General features: G+C 46.5%; 2 protein-coding genes across 3 annotated transcripts in view; both read left to right on the forward strand.

The window, feature by feature from the left end:
- The first annotated feature begins 2,289 nt into the window (after nt 1-2,289).
- Nucleotides 2,290-4,975, forward strand: LOC115578524 (transmembrane protein 121-like). The gene has a single exon (XM_030411530.1). It carries the CDS (start codon nt 3,626-3,628, stop codon nt 4,619-4,621), a length of 996 nt encoding a protein of 331 aa, XP_030267390.1. The 5' UTR covers nt 2,290-3,625; the 3' UTR covers nt 4,622-4,975.
- Nucleotides 4,976-8,288: 3,313 nt separating this feature from the next.
- LOC115575191 (phosphofurin acidic cluster sorting protein 1-like) overlaps nt 8,289-22,946 on the forward strand; it is a 15,986-nt gene continuing 1,328 nt past the window's right edge. The window contains exons 1-19 of one of the 2 annotated variants that reach the window (XM_030407085.1): nt 8,289-8,670; nt 11,504-11,591; nt 12,587-12,676; nt 12,772-12,897; nt 14,166-14,328; nt 14,539-14,630; nt 15,886-15,969; nt 16,305-16,364; nt 16,651-16,802; nt 17,344-17,425; nt 17,841-17,903; nt 18,008-18,096; nt 18,173-18,305; nt 18,403-18,507; nt 20,763-20,863; nt 20,965-21,119; nt 21,198-21,308; nt 21,653-21,755; nt 22,237-22,279. In XM_030407085.1, the coding sequence (XP_030262945.1) occupies nt 8,507-8,670; nt 11,504-11,591; nt 12,587-12,676; nt 12,772-12,897; nt 14,166-14,328; nt 14,539-14,630; nt 15,886-15,969; nt 16,305-16,364; nt 16,651-16,802; nt 17,344-17,425; nt 17,841-17,903; nt 18,008-18,096; nt 18,173-18,305; nt 18,403-18,507; nt 20,763-20,863; nt 20,965-21,119; nt 21,198-21,308; nt 21,653-21,755; nt 22,237-22,279 (2,004 nt within the window). In that variant the 5' untranslated portion in view covers nt 8,289-8,506. Of the gene's footprint in view, nt 8,671-10,276; nt 11,246-11,503; nt 11,592-12,586; nt 12,677-12,771; nt 12,898-14,165; nt 14,329-14,538; nt 14,631-15,885; nt 15,970-16,304; nt 16,365-16,650; nt 16,803-17,343; nt 17,426-17,840; nt 17,904-18,007; nt 18,097-18,172; nt 18,306-18,402; nt 18,508-20,762; nt 20,864-20,964; nt 21,120-21,197; nt 21,309-21,652; nt 21,756-22,236; nt 22,280-22,946 lie in introns of those variants that run through there. The other variant, XM_030407160.1, reaches the window with a different exon arrangement.

Genomic DNA, 22,946 nt, shown 5'->3' on the forward strand with positions numbered 1-22,946 from the left:
TTGGGCTAATTTTATTCCTCCATATGCATTTCCAGAGCATCCTCTCATAACTTTTTAATGTGCTCTTCCCATAAAAAGCTTAGCCTAGATAAAAGTTGGGTCATTAGGATCAGAGTGTGCCCTTTACTGCTGCTACTAGCTCTGCTGCGCTACAAAAGAAGATCCACAGTTTGCATCGATTAGTGATCGCCTGATCAAATCAGGCTGCTGCAGTTCCTCCGAGTCCCTGTGATAACACTGTGACACCCTCAGTTAATCACATGAGTCTAAAGTGGACGCTGACAGTTTCTGGCTGCTCCCGATGTCTCAGAGGAAATGTCCATTTATCTTCCTGCAGTATCATGTGCAGTTTTTGCAAAAATAAGAGTGAACAATGTGTCCACATTTTCATGTTTTCAAAACAGACGTTTATTTTCAGCCAAAATACTTTATGAAATTGACAAAATTATCAAATTTGAATCTATGAATGCCAAAAAATGTTTTTACTGAAGCAAAAATGTGACAGCGTCTTCTTGAATCATTTCATTTTCTGTGATTGATGTGTCATTAACAGTGTACAAGGTCATTTATCCATCTTTATACAACACAGGGTTGTGCAGAGGTTTGTAAACCCCTTCATGCCACACAAGTTACAGAACATTTATATTATATTTATTCTTATCTTCTGAATCTGGGTCAAAGTGGATGAAGCAGCAGCAACAAGACTGTGATGATAATGTGGTTGACATCTTCCTATCAAAAGTTTGTAACTGTGTAAGACGTGGTGGAGACACCGTGGACTGTGGTGGTCTAATAGTGTGCTGCTCTTAATCCAACAAGGATGATGTCAGTAGTTCGGCCATGGGCAGCACATAATCTAACAAGGTCTAACATTAAAGTGTGTCATTGTTAATGAGGAACAGTTATTAAAACATTATTTGTCCTCCTGTGTGGATAAAAGCCATTCAAAAGATCAGAGTTTACACTAGACTGTTTTTTCGTCTGCCAATTTGTCTGTTAATGTTTTTGAATACCGGGCACAAAAAAAAACTAGGGGACAATTGTTTAAAATGTACATTTGAACATCATGCTGCGCTCCGCTGGTGCAGAAGATTGGCAGTTGTTGTCCTGCTGAAGATCTTACCAGTGTGTCAAATGAAATGTCTCTTTGAAGTTGCAAACATCAACTACAGTTACGTAACTCATCCGTGTGCATGCTGAGATGTAGATGGAGTTCAACGGTCGGCAGTTCTAAAATATGTCTCGCTGCAGGAGAATCAGGACAGACCTACATACAGCCGCAGCTCAGCTCAGCAGATCATTTCCACTGATGTGACGTCCTCAGGGTGTTGAGAAGACGGTTTAGGTGACTGCTTCATGCCGGCTGCAGCTGACTGTAACAAACAGAATATCTTATCACCACAGATACAGGCATGAATCACCGGCTGCTCTGCAGTCCACTGGAACTCAACTAGCAACCTTATTCTGAGAGTCCGTCACAGGGCTCGGTGAGAGTTCACATGTGAGGAGGACTGTTGTGTAGCAGTGTTTGGACCTTAGTCATGGGTTAGTTATAAATACTTACATTTCAATATCCTCCCTCCACACATACTGTTATTTTATTGTAATTAATCACATTTCCAGCCTCTGAACAGCCCTGTTAGCAGTAATATGGGGAACTACAGATGAAAACTCTGGCATATTTACATTTTGAGTGTAAACTGAAAATGTCAATTGATGTGCATTGTCCCTTTTATTTTAACAAACAAACAAAAAAAGAACAGATACTGTATATATAGGGAAAGTGAGAGAGGGAGGAGAGAGAGAGGGAGGAGAGGGAGAGGGAGGAGAGGAGAGAGGGAGGAGAGAGAGAGAGAGAGAGAGAGAGAGAGGAGAGAGGGGGAGGAGAGAGGAGAGGAGAGAGGGAGGAGAGAGAGAGGGAGGAGAGGGAGAGGGAGGAGAGGGAGGGAGGAGAGGGAGAGAGGGGGAGAGGGAGGAGAGGAGAGAGGGGGAGGAAAGAGAGAGGAGAGAGAGAGGAGAGAGAGAGGAGAGGGGGGAGGAAAGAGAGGGAGAGGGGGGAGAGGAGAGGAGAGGGAGAGGAGAGAGGGGGAGGAAAGAGAGAGGAGAGAGACAGGAGAGGGGGAGGAAAGAGGGAGGAGAGAGAGGAGAGAGAGAGGAAGAGAGAGGAGAGAGGGGGAGGGAGAGAGAGAGGGAGAGAGGGGAGGAGAGAGGGGGGAGAGAGAGAGAGGAGAGGAGAGAGAGAGGGGGGGAGGAGAGAGGGGAGGAGGGAGAGAGGGAGAGAGAGGGAGAGAGAGAGAGAGAGAGATTTTGCTGTAAAATTGTTGCAGATGTGGTCTTTATGAAATCAGCGCCTGCAGTTGTGAAGCGAGAGGACGACACTCTGCTGGATTCAGATGAGATGAGTTCAGGACTGAAGATGTTCCAGTTTCCTGTTTGCTGCTGAAGAGAACGCCGGCAAGAAGAGAAGAAGAACCGCAGACAGACTCGTTCCTCAGCGGTGGAGCCGATGATGAGCTCGCGCTCTCTGATTCATCACTTTCATCACAAGGATCTTCTGGATTTCTGAACACTCTTCTGTTGAAGCAAAAAATCTCTGAGACAAACTTTTCTCCAAGAGGACCTGCTGTGAAGACCAGCGTCCTCGTTAGGTTCTCATTAAGTCTCATGTCGTCAGAATTCAGACTTGGGTTGGAGGCACAAATCCAAAACTTGGTCCTGCTCGACTTCAACCCAGAGGTGGATCTGTTGGGTTTATAACGTTGTGCAGATGTCCAAACTTCGGGGATATGATTCATGATTATCTTTTTCTTGTTTCACCTGAATTTATGAGACAATGCTGAGTCCAAGAGAAGCAGTCCTCAGTTGGATTATCAATCTGATGTGCAAACTGCCGGGTGGAGTGTGTGATGTGGCACAAAGAGGTTCTGAAGCGGGATTTTGGTTGTTCGTTATCATTGCTGACCAGGAGCACAACAACTGTGGAGAAGCTCAAGTGATGTAAAAGATGTTTTATTATCACAAGTTAGCTTGAGCTGCAATACCTGAATGGTTGGTTGTGCAACCGTCTGTGAAAAGTTAAAATGTGAGTAGAGACTTAACTGTTTGCTGACAGTAGCAGATAAATTACAAACTCATTACAATTACAAAACTACAAGGAACTTTTAACTGGTTTTGAAACCTTTTCACTTCGACACTGATGCTTCTATCTGACCTACTGGTGCAACCTGACAGCCGGTGAGAAGGTTGGATGTTTCTGTGTGATAGTTATTGTTAATGTCCGTCAGCAGGTTTGAGGAGTCATCAAATTAAAAAGTTTTTTTATGTCGGGAGTGCTAAGGATGAAGTGAAGTGACTCACAGCCTGAAGAGAGAAGCGGAACGGAACTAAAGCAAGTTCAACATTGTCATTGTTTGTCCACATGGGGCGCCAGAATCAACAACAAATAAAAGTTCCTTGCTGCAGCTTTAAATAACATCCATTTGAATATCAGTTTAAATGAGCACGGTGTTGCTGAATGCTTACCTGAGTTGGAAACCACAATCAAACTGAGACTTTTTCTTGGAGCAGCATCTAGTGGTCATAAGAGGAACTCTTTGTTCTTGCCTCTTTAAAAACTTGACCTGCAATGGTTCCCTCACGACCCGCTGCTAACAGGCCCCACGTCTGCCTGACGGCGGTCCTCATCGTGACCAGCCTGGCCCTGATGGACGCCTACCTGGTGGAGCAGAATCCTGGTCCCAGGAGGATCGGCGTGTGCGTCACCGTGCTGGCTGGAGACGCGTGTTTCCTCATCGTGCTGCGATATGTTGCCGTCTTGGCTGGGTCGGAGGTGCACACAGCCAGACGAGGCTACGCCATGATCCTCTGGTTCTTCTACATATTCATTCTGGAGATCAAGGTGTACTTTGTGTATCAGAACTACAAGACTCAGGATGTGAGTGCAGATGCAGAGGCGACAGACTCGGATGTGTCCAGGAGAGCTCTGACTCTGCTGCTGTCGGTCTGCATGCCCATCGTGTTCATAACTCTGGCAGCGATAGATCATCTGGAGTACTTACGACCGTATAAGAAAAGAGAAGAGATCCGTAGTCGTCTCTTCTGGGTGGTGGTGGACCTCCTGGATGTTGTAGACGTGCAGGCCAACCTGTGGGAGCTTCAGAGGGAGGGGCTCCCCCTGTGGGTGGAGGGACTGATGTTCTTCTACTGCTACATCCTTCTCCTGGTGCTGCCCTGCGTCTCTCTGAGTGAGATCAGCATGCAGGGGGTGAACATCGTCCCGCACAAAATGATGCTCTACCCCATCCTCAGTCTGGCCACCATCAACATCATCACCCTCCTGATCCGCGGGGGAAACCTGCTGATATACGGGGACGTCCGCGTGTCCGGGATCATGATGGGCAAGAACGTGATCGCCATCGTTGTGAAGAGCTGCAGTCTGGTGCAGTACAGGAAACACCAGCCGGCGCCTCCTCCTGCAGATCGAGGAGCTGAGATACAGCAGAACTCTGATGTTCAGATGTCCAACACCCAGCAGGTGGTGCTGCCCAGAGTGGTGGTGGAGGACTTCACCACCATACCAGAGGAAGAGGAGGAGAGTGATGAGAGATGTGAACAAACGTGAGAGAGGGACGAGACAACAGTTCAGACTCACAGTCAGAACCTTTCTCAGGAAATTTCTAGTTTTTCTGACTTTTCTGGCTTTACGCCTCAAACTTTGATTCTCTATCTGCACCTGGTGTTGTGAAGGTCTCGCGGTTCGGTTAGCAATAATATTTACATAAAATAAATCTTCTACACTAAAACTCTGTCAAACATTCGATGAACAAACCTCTCCAAGAAAACCAAAAACAATACATGTTTGTGTGAGATCTAGAAAACGGATAAATTATCGAAGACTATATATATTTGTGTTTCTGATATTTTGTTCGACTCATGACTTTGCTAATGCAGCAATAAACTCAATAAGTCTTCCGTCCTCAGTTTGTGTGGTCCTTACTTGTGTTCAGAGTGAAAACTGTCAGCTGTTGAAAGGGCAGCAGAGAGCGCAGAGAAGACGAGCTGATAAGAAGGTTTCAGTTTGCAGATGTTCAGCTGCTGATCGAGGAGCTGCAGTGACACAGTTTGACCACAAGGTGGAAGCAGAGGTTTGAAATGTCACATTAAATACATTTTCTGCACTACGAAACAAAACTGAGGAAAAAAACAGAAGAGTGAGATTCGTCTGATGTCCTGAGCAGCCCACCAGAACAGAAACAGAACTTATTCTTTATTGAATCAGATGAAAGTTTTATTTTCAGACAGAGGCACAACACGTGATGGAGTGGACCGTTTAAAACAGGCTGAATTACACTTTACGATGGTTTATAAAGAATGTATTGTTTAGTAAAAGTCAAGTAACTGTCAACTAAAGTTTTATTCACGAAATGTTCACCATTTATTTATACGACTATACACGTTCTCTCCACTGAGGCACAGAACACGAGCAGAAAATACTTGTTTTATTCTTTTACCTTTTTGAGAAGTGTCATTACATTGACTGCTCCTACAGTCTGAACCTTTAAACTACAGACTGCTCCTTTAATTTACAGACTGAACCTTTTAACTACAGACTGCTCCTTTAATCTACAGACTGAACCTTTAAACTACAGACTGCTCCTACAGTCTGAACCTTTAATCTACAGACTGCTCCTTTAATCTACAGACTGAACCTTTAATCTACAGACTGCTCCTTTAAACTACAGACTGCTCCTTTAATCTACAGATTGAACCTTTAATCTACAGACTGCTCCTTTATTCTACATATTAGGGGTGTCAACGTTTACAATTTGTTCTACACGTGTAAACGGGGCTTCTAACCGACGTGTACACGGTTACACGTCGGAGATTTATGATCTCTTTCTATCGCAGCTGTGGTAGCACCGATGCCAGCAGCAGTCTCTCCCTCCAACTTGTTCGGGTGTTTCCATCGCAGGTGGTTTAGCATGGATCCCGTGCTGTTGTTGTAAGCCAACTTTGCCTGACATAGCCTCCACTTAACTTGATTTCCACTGGCAGTTTGTTCAAAAAACAAACAGTGCTCCGCTTGTTGACCGCCGCCATCGTGTCCCCCAGTCAACTTGAAGTGACGTGACACGACACTGGCTGTGGGTTTTTTTTTAATTTTTATATCAACGTAACATTGTGCCCCATTCATCTATTATGTATGCGGATAACTGCACTAGTGGGAACATTTAAGTGTATAGTTAGTTAATGTTATTATCTGAAGCTTTCAGGTAACATTATATTACTTTCACTTTTAAAAATTGCGTCCGTCCAATTTTCCTTCGGGCGTCGGTATCAATTTCTAGCGGGTCGGCTCTGGTACGGAATGTAATCTGTGCTACTGTCGGAAAACAGGTCGGATGCGGTGACCAGTGCAGGACTCTGGTCTAAGTGACCATTTTAATCCTCTAGCCAATTATCAAGCTAAATATCCAACATGCTAGTTAACGTCAAAGACTGCGGTGGAAGACGACGGTAAAATATTTCCACTAGATTTATTTATGCCTGAATTTTTAAGGTGTGGCGGCTTTTATTTTGCCGTGGCGGTGCGCTACAGTCAATTACATGTAGGGGAAACCCTGAATACTATATATATTGATGAGAAATGAACGAGGAGGAGGAGGAGGAAGAAAAAAAGACGTGTAAACGGTTATTGATTTTTCTAAACGGTTATGATTTGTTATCCGTGTATCCGTTTACACGTGTAGACGTTGACACCCCTACTACAGACTGCTCCTTTAGTCTACAGACTGAACCTTTAATCCACAGACTGCTCCTTTAATCTACAGACTGAACCTTTAATCTACAGACTGCTCCTTTAATCTACAGACTGCTCCTTTAATCTACAGACTGAACCTTTAATCTACAGAGTGCTCCTTTAATCTACAGACTGAACTTTTAATCTACAGACTGAACCTTTAATCTACAGACTGAACCTTTAATCTACAGACTGAACCTTTAATCTACAGACTGCTCCTTTAATCTACAGACTGAACCTTTAATCTACAGACTGAACCTTTAATCTACAGACTGCTCCTTTAATCTACAGACTGAACCTTTAATCTACAGACTGCTCCTTTAATCTACAGACTGAACCTTTAATCTACAGACTGCTCCTTTAATCTACAGACTGAACCTTTAAACTACAGACTGAACCTTTAATCTACAGACTGCTCCTTTAATCTACAGACTGAACCTTTAAACTACAGACTGAACCTTTAATCTACAGACTGAACCTTTAATCTACAGACTGAACCTTTAAACTACAGACTGCTCCTTTAATCTACAGACTGCTCCTTTAATCTACAGACTGAACCTTTAATCTACAGACTGAACCTTTAAACTACAGAGTGCTCCTTTAAACTACAGACTGAACCTTTAAACTACAGATTGCTCCTTTAATCTACAGACTGAACCTTTAATCTACAGACTGAACCTTTAAACTACAGACTGCTCCTTTAAACTACAGACTGAACCTTTAAACTACAGATTGCTCCTTTAAACTACAGACTGAACCTTTAATCTACAGACTGAACCTTTAAACTACAGACTGCTCCTTTAAACTACAGACTGAACCTTTAAACTACAGATTGCTCCTTTAATCTACAGACTGAACCTTTAATCTACAGACTGCTCCTTTAAACTACAGACTGCTCCTTTAATCTACAGTCTGCTCCTTTAAACTACAGACTGAACCTTTAAACTACAGACTGAACCTTTAATCTACAGACTGAACCTTTAATCTACAGACTGCTCCTTTAAACTACAGACTGCTCCTTTAAACTACAGACTGAACCTTTAAACTACAGACTGAACCTTTAAACTACAGACTGCTCCTTTAATCTACAGACTGCTCCTTTAATCTACAGACTGAACCTTTAAACTACAGACTGCTCCTTTAAACTACAGACTGCTCCTTTAATCTACAGACTGCTCCTTTAATCTACAGACTGAACCTTTAAACTACAGACTGAACCTTTAATCTACAGACTGCTCCTTTAATCTACAGTCTGCTCCTTTAAAATACAGACTGAACCTTTAAACTACAGACTGAACCTTTAATCTACAGACTGAACCTTTAAACTACAGACTGCTCCTTTAAACTACAGACTGCTCCTTTAATCTACAGACTGCTCCTTTAATCTACAGACTGCTCCTTTAATCTACAGTCTGCTCCTTTAAAATACAGACTGAACCTTTAAACTACAGACTGAACCTTTAAACTACAGACTGCTCCTTTAACGCCTCCTGCTGTGGAGCAGGTAACAGGTGGATGTTCCCTCTGGAGGAGGTGGTACCACAGTGGACGGGTTTGGTCCTCCATCTCTGCTCCGCTGTGTTCGGGCTGGTTCTGGATCAGTGAGTGTTCCGGTGTCCAGCCCTCAGCCCCGCCCCGCTGTCTGTCGGCCGGGCTGAAAGATCAGCAGGCGGCATCTCACCGACCTGCCGCCGCGAAGAGGCGACGATGGCAGCGGACAGAGGAGCGGTACGTGGGAGCGCTTTCCCACCGGACCCAGACCCAGCGGTCGGGTTCGGTGCTGCCGGAGAGCCTGACGGCCTCGTCCCGGTGCCGATGAACCTGTTTGCGACCTGGGAGATCGACCGGTCATCTCCGAGCTGCGTCCCCAGGTAAGAGGATTAGTGTGCGGCCGGAGAGGAGCGGCTGAAGGCGGGGAGAGGAGGAAGGAGGTACCGCCGGGTCCAGAGCCGATAGAAGCTGTGTGTGTGTGTGTGTGTGTGTGCGTGTGTGTGTGCGTGCGAGAGAGAGAGTGTGTGTGTGCGTGTGTGTGTGTGTGTGTGTGTGTGCGTGTGTGCGAGAGAGAGTGTGTGTGTGTGTGTGTGTGTGTGTGTGTGTGAGTGTGTGTGTGCGTGCGAGAGAGAGAGTGTGTGTGTGTGCGTGTGTTTGTGTGTGTGTGTGTGTGTGTGTGCGAGAGAGAGTGTGTGTGTGTGTGTGTGAGAGAGAGTGTGTGTGTGAGTGTGTGTGTGTGTGTGTGTGCGAGAGAGTGTGTGTGTGTGTGTGTGTGTGTGTGTGTGTGTGTGTGTGTGTGCGAGAGAGAGTGTGTGTGTGTGTGTGTGTGTGCGAGAGAGGGTGTGTGTGTGTGTGAGTGTGTGTGTGTGTGTGTGTGAGAGATCATGTTACTATCACTTTTATTGTTATGGTTGTTTTGTTTGTGGTTGTTATTGTTGAATAAATGAAATCAACATAAATGTAGGTTGTTAGCCTACACGAGTCTGTGTGTGTGTGTGTGTGTGTGTGTGTGTGTGTGTGTGTGTGTGTGTGTGTGTGCGAGAGAGAGTGTGTGTGTGTGTGTGTGTGCGAGAGAGAGAGTGTGTGTGTGTGTGTGTGTGTGTGTGTGTGTGTGTGTGTGAAGCAGCAGCTTGTTCATCTCTGGTTTGTGTTTCCGTGGCGACGCTGTGAGGATGTCCTGGTGGTTCAGAGCTCAGGTGTGGACGACTCGAGACTTTGTGTTGAGGACTGTGTGTCCTGAGCGACTGGTGTGTGTTTGTGTTGTCTGGCTGTAGTTGTGTTACTTGTGTAAAGCTGCAGTGTGTGACCCTCCAAGAGCTCAGCACCACTGAGACCCACAGCACAGCCACAGACGTGTTCCGGGCCTGCAGGTCCACCGACAGACGCACACACACGGGTCACGTCTGTATCAGTCAGTCCACAACAGAGCCTCAGAAGTGCTTCAGGGTTCATTCAAAGACAGGCGGCACGGCGTTTCCTCCGCTGGGCCAACTGGCCGATAACTTTGGCCGTGAAGTCGTGTGGCTGCTGAAGCAGTTTACGTTCTACAGACGTTAAAGCCACCATGTGTTTAACCATCAGTGTGAGTGACGAGTCTCCCTCGGCCTTCAGTCCAACACATCCTGTAACGTCAGGGTTTCAAACCTGCGCTCCAGGAACAAATCCACATCATTCATTTCCTCAAGTTAGCTATCTTTCTATTCTCTCGGCTTGTAGAGGGGCTACAGGCTGTCAGCGTGTTGTTTTGGATATAAATATTTGATATAGTTTCAGACTCTCAGGAAACTCCATATACACTTTAAATACTTTTATTTTAATGGCACTGATACAGTAGAGAACTCACATTAGCTGATCACAGTGTGATCTCTGCTGCACACCTGTATATTATATTTACTTCACACAGACTTTTGGAAGGGCAGGGGCGAAAAGAAAGAAGGTTCTGGCCACTGAAGAGGGCACTTTAGCGCGTGTTTTTGCTCCTAAGAAGGCAGTTTATCATGTTTTAACCAGCCGAGGGGGCAGTTTAGTGTGTTGTGCCAACCAAGAGGGCACACCACTGCTTATATCTATATTCATCTCACTGCACAGTGTTTCCTATACCTAACTGTATGTCGGAGGGAGTAAGCCAAAGACAGAGGAACTACATCTCCCAGAATGCTTAGGAAGAGCTGAAGACTTTGACCTGACTCTACTGACCCTGGATCAGCAGGGACAGAGACGACTGTGGACTTATGACATCACTGATAACGTCACATTACAGCAGCCAATCAGAACAAGATGAGTAGAAGCCTCCAGTGAAGAATATTGATCCCTCCACCTGTTTCTGGGCGGATTAGCAGCAGTGTGGCTGTGTGGGGGCTAACGACCTCGACCAATCAGAGTTAATCCTCTTAAATGGTCTGTAGACTCAGGAAACAGCCACCTGTTGGTTTCCAGCAAAGATCACAGCTGAGCGACACGTTCAGCGAGTTCCTGATCAGGTGAACATGAATAAAAGAGATCACACCTGACACTTACCTGCGTCCTGGTGTGATGTCACTTCCTGCTCTGTATGGAACATACCCGTAAAATGAATGTGTGAGTTTGAATGACTGAAGAGGACTGTTGTGATTTACAGAGTTTACTCAGAAGCGTGTGGTTCTGTCTGTGCTGCAGTGAACCGGACAGCAGTCACAGTGCAGGTGAGCAGCAGGTATTAGCAGGTATTAGCAGGTATTAGCTGCTCCTGGCTGGTGTTGACAGGAAGCTGTCGAGTGGAGGACGAGTCCAGACATGATCCTCCGGTAACGAGATCCCAGAGGAGCAGCTGAGCCTCACAGCTCCTGCTGGAGACTTTCATTCATATAAAGTCAAACCTCTGGTTGAAACCCAGCGACTGATCCCCTCCATCAGTTCAGTGTTGTGGGTGAAGTCCGACTGTCCCTGTACAGACTTGGTCGCCTTCTAACAACAAAGGTAAATAATAAGCTGCTTCCACAGTCGAACAGTTTCCTCCATCACCTTCCAAGCAGGTGATGTTTCCACCTGTGTGTTTGTTGGCCTGTCGATCACTCTTCAACGACAGAATGTGAACTGAGAAAAACAAACACCTGCTTGTTGTTCCTATACCTGCTCATCCTGATCATTTTGCGTCAGGAGCTGAACGCGTGGCGCTCGTTGGCAGGGTTAGGGTTAGCATGGCTCTGACTGTCCTGTGTGACGTGTCGTCTGCAGGCTGTGCAGTCTGACGCTGAAGAGGCTGATGGTGCTGAAGGAGCTGGACAGAGAGCTCAGCTCCGTCGTCATCGCTGTCAAGATCCAGGTGAGAACATGTCACCATCTTCAGTCTGGAAGTAATCCGGTTACTGCTGTCAGAGCACTGTCACGATGGATGGAACGGGACGTTCAGACCAAACATGAGGCAAATTATTTGCGTGTCTAGGTTACATACAAAGATAATGAGAAGAAAACTTAGCATGAGTTGAAGATATTGAACTCAAGCTGTGGGAAAGCCTGTCGGTGTCCTGACATCCATGAACATCAGTGGAGGAGAAGATAATAATCAGTAATCGTGGCTGTTTGCAGTCACAGAGCTGTACGATAACACATCTGTACTCAGAAAGGACAGATAAAGAGATGCTGTGGAGGGAAGTGAGGAAGTCAGACTACCTGGTAAGTCATGGAAATACGTCTGAGCACAGCAGAGCTCTGATCCATCTGAACTCCATTCAGGGAACAAACATTACAAAAGCAGCTTGCCTGTCCTCTGGCCAACAGACCTGAAGCAGCATGTTGTTATTTCAGCATCTTCTGATCCATTTATTGTCATGATGGGGACAGGAAGTCAAGTCAAGGATTTAATGGGACAAACTAGTGCTGTCTGGGGGGGAATGTGGATGGGAGGAGCAGGTTTGGAGGCAGGCAGGCAGTCAGGGTCGACTGGAGCTGGCATGGAGGAACTCAGGCAAGCAGGAAGCAGAACCATGCTGGAGATTTCTGCTCGAGCCAACAGAGACAAAGAATTAGAGCCCAGGCAAAAACACAGAAATATAAAAAACTCTGTTTTCAAGAAAAACATGAAATACCGTCACTGTGTAGTTACCGCCTGGGAAGTAATGATCTAGCACCAAAGTGGTGGAGATACCAGGTAGATAAAGCCGGTGGGTGACGAGTGTCTCTGACTCAGGTGTGAACAAGGAACCACGGTATCACAGTCACATGGTGTCTTCATAAAGCTCTGACCCATCCACCACATGGATAGTTTGCATCCTAACATTAACATTGATGATGTGTCTCCGCCTCCATGTGGTCTCTCAGGGCTCGAAGCGGACGTTAAGATCCAACGAGTACCTTCTTCCTCCAGACGGTCTGATGGAAACAGACCTGGAGCTCACCTTCTCACTGCAGGTCTCATATTATTCACTCTATCTGTTTGTCAGGTTGATATTCGTGCTGTTTTCGCTGCCTGGTTGTAAGCCTGTGTGTGCCGCTCTGTCTTTCAGTATCCTCACTTCCTGAAGCGCGATGTGAACCGCCTGCATGTGATGCTGCAGAGGAGGAAGAGGTACAAGAACAGAACCATCCTGGGCTACAAGACCCTGGCAGTGGGAGTGATCAACATGGCCGAGGTACGACAGGTAGCACTGTGTTAGCCACACCTGTGCTGCAGACGTTCATGTTCCCATCAGGATGAACTGCAGTGACCCTGCTGACCCTCTGCTTTAATCTAGCGCCTTCTTCAGGTCACCATGTTCATGTGCTTTATAACCTGCAGGACTGATGGCGTTGTCACTGTGAGCATGTAAGCTTTTAGCTCAAAGCATCATGTAGCTCCACAGAGCTGCGACTCCTCTTGGTAAATTAATTTCATATTAACTGTCGTTGACATAAATACGCCTGAAATCGTTTTTTCTTACCACAAACCGAGAGTCATGACACACAACGATCCTGGGTTCAACGAGTCTGAATGTATTTTGTTGTCTGCTCCATGCGGCTGTTGACTTTCATTCACTTCTGTATAAAAATCGTGTTATTGATCTAAACATGTCACATGTTACAAAGACACTAAACAGTAACAATATAGGCTCCTTCTTTGTCCCCGTGGAGAAAGTCCCCAGACTCCCTTAACAAATGTGTCAGTTTAGTGAGTTGTTGAGTTGGAGACACTTTATAAACTCTGTGAAACTCTGTCTCTGACTCATTCTGCATTATTTGGACCTTCTTGTTCATTCAGCAAATGTTCTACATGAACTTCTTTCTGTCTTTGAGTAGAAACATGGAGTCTGTGTGTCTCAGTGATGGACGGGTTTGTTTCATACAGAGCAGGAAGTGACATCACATCACAGGTCAAGTCAGTTTTGTCCACACAGTGGCACGTCACAACAAAAGTTACTCACAACACTTGTCCTCTTCAGTTAGTTAATTTGGACCCAACATTCCCCCATCAGCAAGCACTCTGTAACACTGTGATGGATCACAGAGGTGGTGGCACCAGGTGTGATCAGCTTTCTCTAGTAAAAAAAAGAATGTTTCAACACTCGTACATTTTATACAGATAGAAAATAAAGATGTGATGGAGCGAAGCAGCTGTTAACACATCATCTGAACTGAGCAGTCATCTTCTTCTTATTATTATTTCTATTATTATTTATTATAATAAATAATATAACTATTAATGTTAGGGTGCAAACTGTATAATATTATTTATTAACAATGATAATAATCATACTGATTATTTATAATGATAATAGTAATATTATTATTATACATGAAGTCTTCACCAGCCTACAGGAGCAATAAAACATCTCGTTCAGTCTACAGTGACGGCCTAACCTGTGTTAGTGTGTGGGTGTTTGTCTCTATAATGTGTGTGTGTGTGTGTGTGTGTGTTTCCCAGGTGATGCAGCATCCGACAGACGGAGCCCACATCCTTGGTCTCCATAGCAACCTGAAGGATGCTTCGGTGCGTGCGGCGGAGCTGAGCGTCCATTCTCTCTCCAGCCAGCCAATCGAACAGGAGGACACAAGTGGTCACCATGGCAACAAGTCCAAGGCCTCAGGTAGGAGAACAGCGAAGCCGACCTGCAGCATGTCTGACAGCATCAGCTGCTCATTACACACTGGCTCCTGATTGGTCTGATCCCGGGAACACGTTCTTTATAAATCAGATTCTGTCAGATTTCACCTCGTCGCTCCCTCTGATCCTCACACATCACTTCTACTTCTTGTCAGTTTGTGCTGATGAGACTGTTTGTGTGTTTGTGCGACAGATCGCTCTCCTGACTTGGAGAACTACTGGGAGGACGATGACGACAGCTTCTCCTCTGAACAGGAAGGAAGTGATGATGCCGTCCAACCTCAGGTGAGCCTCAACACACCTGTCTCACAGATCAGCTGGAACATTAACTACGGCTCAGTACGTCATTACGTATGAATTAGAAAACACTTGATGGTAAAATCAATGTGATGTGAGGCGATCGCAATGAAACTTCAGTTGGTTATTTAGGAATGGATTGACTCCTGTGATGATCAATTAATCGTATCAGTTGTTATTTGAACTACAGCTACAGTTAGCATGTCAACATATGTTAGCATATAATATTCTCGCATAAAACATTAGCCGACGTTTTAAAATAGTTCTGTACAGTTAGCATGGTGATGTGCTAGCATGTTACTAAAAACTGATTCAATTAAATGAATGAGTCATCTGCTAATGATGTTACCATGTTAGCATACTTTAGTTACATTCAGTTCAAAGTACACCTGTTATAGGTGAGTGTAACTGTTGATATTTACGTGATGATACTTTTACATTTTTTATTAACCTTTATTTATACAGGTAAAATCTCATTGAGACCCAGGGTCTCATTTACAAGAGAGACCTGTTCCAGGCAGGCAGCAGCAAAACACAAAGTTACAGACTAACTGAACAGACAGGAGACACAACACAGAACACACACAAAAATTGTATAGTATAGTGTATAGTGTATAGTGTAGTATAGTGCAAACTACAAAGTGCAAGGAAGAATAGAATAGTACCGGTTATGTACATGTGCAGACCCCCACAGACTGTCTCATCAGCCTTCCTACATGCAATTTGAAGTCCCCTAAAGGAATAAAGCTGGACAGCTTCAGCCTCTGCTGGAGCAAGTTCCAGGTTGCAGGCGCAGCGTAGGAGACCCCTTTCAGTACGAACTGACGAGATGGCAAATAAGATGAAATCCAGGGACCGCAGGCTGCGATCGGACTGTTTCCGTGTCAAATAAGTGGACAAATAGGAGGGAAGCAGTCCGATGATGGATTTATAATGGACTTACGTTAGCATGCCCGTATTAGCATGTTTATGCTCCATGTGTTTTGGATATTGTTTGTATAACAACATGAAGCAGAAGCTAACAACAATGTTAGACTGATGGAGATCTGAAGCGATCGTCACAGTCGTTTCGTCCTCTGAACACAATCAAATGTCACTGTGACAAAAGTCGTCCCGACAGTTTGGCTGTGGAGCAGCGTCGACTCTGATAATGTGACTGAACTTGTCAGATGTTGGACTCTGCAGCTTCTGTGGTTCAGATCGGAATGAACAGAATCGGACCGTCCTTCTGTGTGTTTCTCAGGACATGTATGATGATGACGATGAAGTCCAAGGAAAGACGAAGAAGTCTCGTGGGAAAATGATCCGGACAGCCTCTCTGACGCAGGTGAGGACCAATCAGAGCTGCTGTCTGACGGTGTCAACAGGAAGCTGCAGCTGTTCTGGAGCCTCGCTTTGGTTTGAACATCCTCCCTGTTTCTGAGGGTTCAACGTTGATGGATGTTTTCCTGCCGCAGAAATCAACAAAATCTACATTTCCAAATTAAATATGCTCAGCAGCATTTAATATGCAGCCATACATTACTGTCGGTGGGTGGCGGGGGGCTGAGCCCAGCTGGTGTAGCTGAATGAAGCAGTTAGGATGTGATGCTGCTCACATACTGATCAGACGTGGAAACTGTCTCACTTTTCTTCTGTCTGTCTGTTTTTCTCTGCCGTCAGCAACCGAACTTCAAACAGAAGTTTGTGGCTCTGCTGAAAAGATTCAAAGTCACCGACGAGGTTTGTACTCAGCTGTCTGTTAGTGTCTGAGGCTGATCTGAGAGCAGCTGCTCTGTCGTCTGCTGGTGCCACACCAACACAAAGTTTAACGCTTCATCATCATCTGCTCTGTCCACAGGCGGCACCAGAACCAGAATGTCGTTTTCACAGTCATGTTAACGATAATGTGTATAATTATATCTGAACATCTGAAGAATAATAACTTGAGCTGAGACGAGCTGAGATCCTTCAGACTGATCTTTAAACGCTGTCCTGTCACCTGGCTGATAGTTTGTCTCCCCTGCAGGTTCTGGACTCTGACCCGGTGGGACGGAGTCAGGAGGCCGAGGAGGACCTGGACCTCCTGTACGACAGTCTGGAGGTTTACAACCAGAGTGACAGCGGCCCGGAGCTGGACGACAACGACAGCATCGTCAGCACGCCCAAACCCAAACTCAGGTCCGACTCACCCGACATCCACATTCATACCTCAGAACTCCTGAGTGTTCACCTGCAGCAGGCTGAAGGGTTCAATGGACAGCCGGGCAGAGAAGTAAAACATTCACATCAAACAGAGACTACACGTCAGAGGTCGCACTTAAAGGAACAGATCACCTAAATATGTAAACTCACAGAGAAGTGTGGTAGTCCACAGAACAGTTCTGGAGCTTCACAGTCAAACAGAGTTGCAGCATTCTGCAGCAGCTGAGACTTGATTTAAACATCATCTGTCTCCATCAGCTCGTCTGCTGTGATCTCAGTCTGCAGCAGAGAACACATCAAGCTATCTTTTGTATCGCGCTAGTTAACAACAGAAGTCTCCTCTTGACAAACTGAGCAGGTCTGAACTCCTCGATTCATTTATTTTCATTTCACCCCGTGATCATAAAACTGCCTTTACCAGGCAGAAGCCTGTCGACCGTCAGCAGCGTCCATGTTGTTTCCCTGCAGACAGTTTGTGTGTTGTTGTCGTCACTGTGCTGTGTCGTCTGACCCACAGGCCGTTCTTTGATGGGATTTCACAGTCCAGTTCTCAGACGGAGATCAGTCAGAAGAGCCAGCAGAGAGAACAGACTGCAGCTGTGAGTACAAACACAGTGTCCCTCACAGTGTTTTCATCAGGGAGACGTCACACCTGACAGGAGGCGCTCAGTCACAGCTCACACGCTCACAACAGTCAGCGGACGCCACCACAGCTGAGTCACTGGTTTGTTAGTCAGGAGGAAGTCATGAAACGTCTCCTCCGTCTCCTCCGTCCTCCCGCCTGTGAACTGGACATCGATCTCAGAGCGTCTTTATGAAGGACGTCTCAGGTCCCACCATGCTGTTTTGCAGCACCTGTGACCAAAAGAGGCGGCAGGTAGAGAGGCGACAGGTGGACTCTGAGACATGAGAGGAGGGAGTGACTGACATGTTGGAGTGCGTCCACAGACTGTCGTGTGCTCTGCTGCCTCCTGCTGGACAAACTGTGTCACTGACTCTGTTGTTGGTTTTCAGGCTGCAGAGCTGCTTTCTGCTGGAGGTCCAGAAGAGTCCAGAGGAGACGGGGTCGGCACCGGGGTGAGTCCGGACCAGACACACACACATGCACACACAGGCACAGACACACACACAGGCACAGACACACACACACACACATCTTCACATTCTTCTTCTCTAAACAGGAATGTGAGGATGACGTTGCCATGGGAACAGATGCAGGCCCGGCTGCCAAACTCTGTAAAACTGAGTCTCAAACACACATGTCACCAAGGTACACACACACACACACACACACACACACACACACACACACCTAAACAGTCATTGATCTGTCTGTCTCTCTGCAGTAAGACAGGAAGTCAGCTGTCTCGCCATCCTTGGAGCGGCTCCATGAAGGACAGACAGAACTCCAGAGGTACCGACAGAACCAGCAGTGTGGACAGTGAGACGTCGTCTGACTACAGGATACCTGCTCCACAGGTGAGACAGGCAGGACCGTTTTAAGGTTTAGGTTCTGGTTCTGGTTTCAGGGACGGAGTCGTGTCACCAGCTCTGAGGTGTGTTTGTGTTTCTTCAGGTGGCCAGGAAGTCGGTCCTGGATCAGCTGAACCACATCCTGTTCTCTGATGATCTGATCCCTGATTCCATCATCCTGATCAACACCACAGACTGGCAGGGACAGGTCTGTCTGTCTGTACCTGTCTGTACCTGTCTGTCTGTCTGTCTGTCTGTACCTGTCTGTACCTGTCTGTACCTGTCTGTCTGTCTGTACCTGTCTGTACCTGTCTGTACCTGTCTGTACCTGTCTGTACCTGTCTGTGCCTGTCTGTACCTGTCTGTACCTGTCTGTCTGTCTGTCTGTCTGTACCTGTCTGTACCTGTCTGTATGTCTGTACCTGTCTGTACCTGTCTGTCTGTCTGTCTGTACCTGTCTGTACCTGTCTGTCTGTCTGTACCTGTCTGTACCCGTCTTTCTGTCTGTACCTGTCTGTACCTGTCTGTACCTGTCTGTCTGTCTGTACCTGTCTGTACCCGTCTGTCTGTCTGTACCTGTCTGTACCTGTCTGTACCTGTATGTACCTGTCTGTGCCTGTCTGTACCTGTCTGTCTGTCTGTCTGTCTGTCTGTACCTGTCTGTGCCTGTCTGTGCCTGTCTGTACCTGTCTGTCTGTCTGTCTGTACCTGTCTGTACCTGTCTGTCTGTACCTGTCTGTCTGTCTGTCTGTACCTGTCTGTACCCGTCTGTCTGTCTGTACCTGTCTGTCTGTCTGTCTGTACCTGTCTGTACCTGTCTGTACCTGTCTGTCTGTCTGTACCTGTCTGTACCTGTCTGTACCTGTCTGTACCTGTCTGTACCCGTCTGTCTGTCTGTACCTGTCTGTCTGTCTGTCTGTCTGTACCTGTCTGTACCTGTCTGTACCTGTCTGTGCCTGTCTGTGCCTGTCTGTACCCGTCTGTCTGTCTGTACCTGTATGTACCTGTCTGTACCTGTCTGTACCCGTCTTTCTGTCTGTACCTGTCTGTACCTGTCTGTACCTGTCTGTCTGTCTGTACCTGTCTGTACCCGTCTGTCTGTCTGTACCTGTCTGTACCTGTCTGTACCTGTATGTACCTGTCTGTGCCTGTCTGTACCTGTCTGTCTGTCTGTCTGTCTGTCTGTACCTGTCTGTGCCTGTCTGTGCCTGTCTGTACCTGTCTGTCTGTCTGTCTGTACCTGTCTGTACCTGTCTGTCTGTACCTGTCTGTCTGTCTGTCTGTACCTGTCTGTACCCGTCTGTCTGTCTGTACCTGTCTGTCTGTCTGTCTGTACCTGTCTGTACCTGTCTGTACCTGTCTGTCTGTCTGTACCTGTCTGTACCCGTCTGTCTGTCTGTACCTGTCTGTCTGTCTGTCTGTCTGTACCTGTCTGTACCTGTCTGTACCCGTCTGTCTGTCTGTACCTGTCTGTCTGTCTGTCTGTCTGTACCTGTCTGTACCTGTCTGTGCCTGTCTGTGCCTGTCTGTACCTGTCTGTCTGTCTGTCTGTACCTGTCTGTACCTGTCTGTCTGTCTGTACGTGTCTGTCTGTCTGTCTGTACCTGTCTGTACCTGTCTGTCTGTCTGTACCTGTCTATACCCGTCTGTCTGTACCTGTCTGTCTGTCTGTCTGTCTGTACCTGTCTGTACCTGTCTGTACCTGTTTGTCTGTCTGTACCTGTCTGTCTGTCTGTCTGTCTGTACCTGTCTGTACCTGTCTGTGCCTGTCTGTGCCTGTCTGTGCCTGTCTGTACCTGTCTGTACCTGTCTGTCTGTCTGTCTGTACCTGTCTGTCTGTCTGTCTGTCTGTACCTGTCTGTACCTGTCTGTGCCTGTCTGTGCCTGTCTGTACCTGTCTGTGCCTGTCTGTACCTGTCTGTGCCTGTCTGTACCTGTCTGTCTGTACCTGTCTGTCTGTCTGTACCTGTCTGTACCTGTCTGTCTGTACCTGTCTGTCTGTCTGTACCTGTCTGTACCTGTCTGTCTGTCTGTACCTGTCTGTCTGTCTGTACCTGTCTGTACCTGTCTGTCTGTCTGTACCTGTCTGTCTGTCTGTACCTGTCTGTACCTGTCTGTCTGTCTGTACCTGTCTGTCTGTACCTGTCTGTCTCTCTGTACCTGTCTGTACCTGTCTGTCTGTCTGTACCTGTCTGTGCCTGTCTGTACCTGTCTGTCTGTCTGTACCTGTCTGTACCTGTCTGTCTGTACCTGTCTGTCTGTACCTGTCTGTCTGTCTGTACCTGTCTGTACCTGTCTGTCTGTCTGTACCTGTTTGTCTGTCTCTGTACCTGTCTGTCTGTCTGTACCTGTCTGTCTGTACCTGTCTGTACCTGTCTGTCTGTACCTGTCTGTCTGTACCTGTCTGTACCTGTCTGTCGCTCTCTGCCTGTCTGTCTTTATATCCTGAGTGTCTCTCCTCAGTATCTGTCCGAGCTTCTGTTCGATCAGCCAATCGTCTGCACCGTCTCGGCTGCGGATGTTCAGGCCGCCTTCAGCGCCGTCATCAGCCGGATCCAGAGATTGTAAGAGTCATGTGACCAGCTGATGTCAACGTGGTGTTTATTGATGTATGATCAATACTGACTCCATCAACGATGTCTCACCGTGTGTGATCTGTGTCCAGCTGTAACTGTAACTCCCTGACTCCGCCCACGGTGAAGGTGGCGGTGGGCGGAGACCAGAGCTACCTCAGCACCGTCCTGTGCTGCTTCGTAGAGCAGCTGGCCAGCAAGACGCCTGATTGGCTGAACTACGTCCGCTTTCTCATCCTCCCTGTTGGTATGCACGCACTCAAGTAATTCTGCTCTCCGGCAGATGAACCTTCCCATGATGCTCCTTGTTTTATCGCCTCACCAGGTTCCCACCCGCTGGCCAAGTACCTGGCGGCCCTGGACAGTAAATTCAACAGCCTGTTCTTGGACGCCGGCTGGAGGGAGCTGTTTGGACGCGCGGAGCCGCCTCCTCTCGGTACCTGAAGGAGGGATGACCTCTGACCTCTGGTGCTCAGTCAGTTCGGTCCGCTGAGACCGTGTTTAACATGAAACAGAACCGGCAGTCAGCTGAGCTGGTCCACAGCGAGGCTGGAACAGTTAGATAGATGAGAAGCTGCAGGACCAGCTCACCGGTTTACAGTTTTGGGTGAACTGTTCCTTTACTTCTTTACAGCAGTAACTCCTTCACAGTTCACTTCTGCCTTTTTGTGGTCACATCGTTTGTGTGTGATGTTACTGATGTGCCTGGAGTCGAACCTGTGTGACTGTAAACCTGCTGCTGCTGCTTCTTTAATCTGTTGTTGTGTTGCTGCTGAACAGATCCTGTCGGCGTCGCAGCTCGAGTGTCTCAGTATCTGAGCGGAGCTGCTGTTTCTCACCTGTGTCCCATCTCAGAGGCCATGCTCACCTGCAAACACAAGAGGTACGTTACCACACCTGTCCTCCCTCAGCTCACCTCAGTCTGACGCCGCAGCGTTCTGCTTACATCAGCGATCTCAGTGCTGACGTGACCATCAGAGTCACTCACGTTTCATCAGGACATTCACTTTGTTAGAAAACGTGAAAACAACAGGAACACTGAAGGTTTCCACAGGTTGCTAAACTTCCTGTTAAACAGGAAAGTGCAAAACCATTTTTACTCCAATAAAAGATACATTAGTAAAGATAGAGGAAGTTAGTAGAGCAGGAAATACAAAGACACAGCATTTCACTGAATCCTAATTGATACATTTTACAGGAGTTTATATAAAGTTCCACATTACTGAAACAACGTGCTGTAACTGATGTTTACAGCCAGACTGACCTTCAGGTGTTAATAACAGCAGACTATGTTTAATTTAATCTCATTTTTATGAGTGTCTGTTTTTCTGCTGCTCCTGTGACTCTGAGCTCTTCTTCTGCAGCCCTGAAGACGACTCCTGTCAGAAGTTTGTTCCTTTCATTGGGGTAAGAAAACTGTGAGACGCTGTGACTGTGACTCTCTGTTAGATACACTGATATATAAACAGGCCAGCTAGAATCTGAGAGACAGACTGGTTGGTTTTACCCTCCGTCCTCAGTGATCCCATCATCAGTTCACACGCGACCTTAAACGTGTCTTGACCTTCGTCTTGTGATCTGATCTCACTTCCTGTTCTATATACAAATATACAGACATCATTGAAGAAATGTATTTATTACACAGAGACAGATCTTCATGTGTAACGTCTGCCGAATGAACGAGTCGGCCCAAATAGTTCAGAATGTGTTGTAGAGCGTTTCACACAGTTCACACAGTTTCTCCTGACACAACCAGGCTCAGAACTGAGTGTTTTTTTAAGGGAGTCTGGTGACTTTCTCCACGTTCTCCTCTCTCCAGAGCAGCAGCCTATATTACTTACTGTATTTGTAAAATGTGACGTGTTTACTGTCAGTGTGTTTTATTCTTTAATACATTTAGTGTAACAGATGAAATCAGTTCAAACAGCTGCTGGGAGGTCAGAAGCTCTTTAAACATGAACAACAGACAGGCTCTTACTGCCATGACACGTTTCACAAGTACAGAAACATCTTAATGTATTTTATTTAAAGCTGAATTCACAAGAAGACACCAGAGATTTAAAATGTGCTGCAG

Source organism: Sparus aurata, chromosome 1, assembly GCF_900880675.1.
Source record: "Sparus aurata chromosome 1, fSpaAur1.1, whole genome shotgun sequence".
NCBI lineage: Eukaryota > Metazoa > Chordata > Actinopteri > Spariformes > Sparidae > Sparus > Sparus aurata.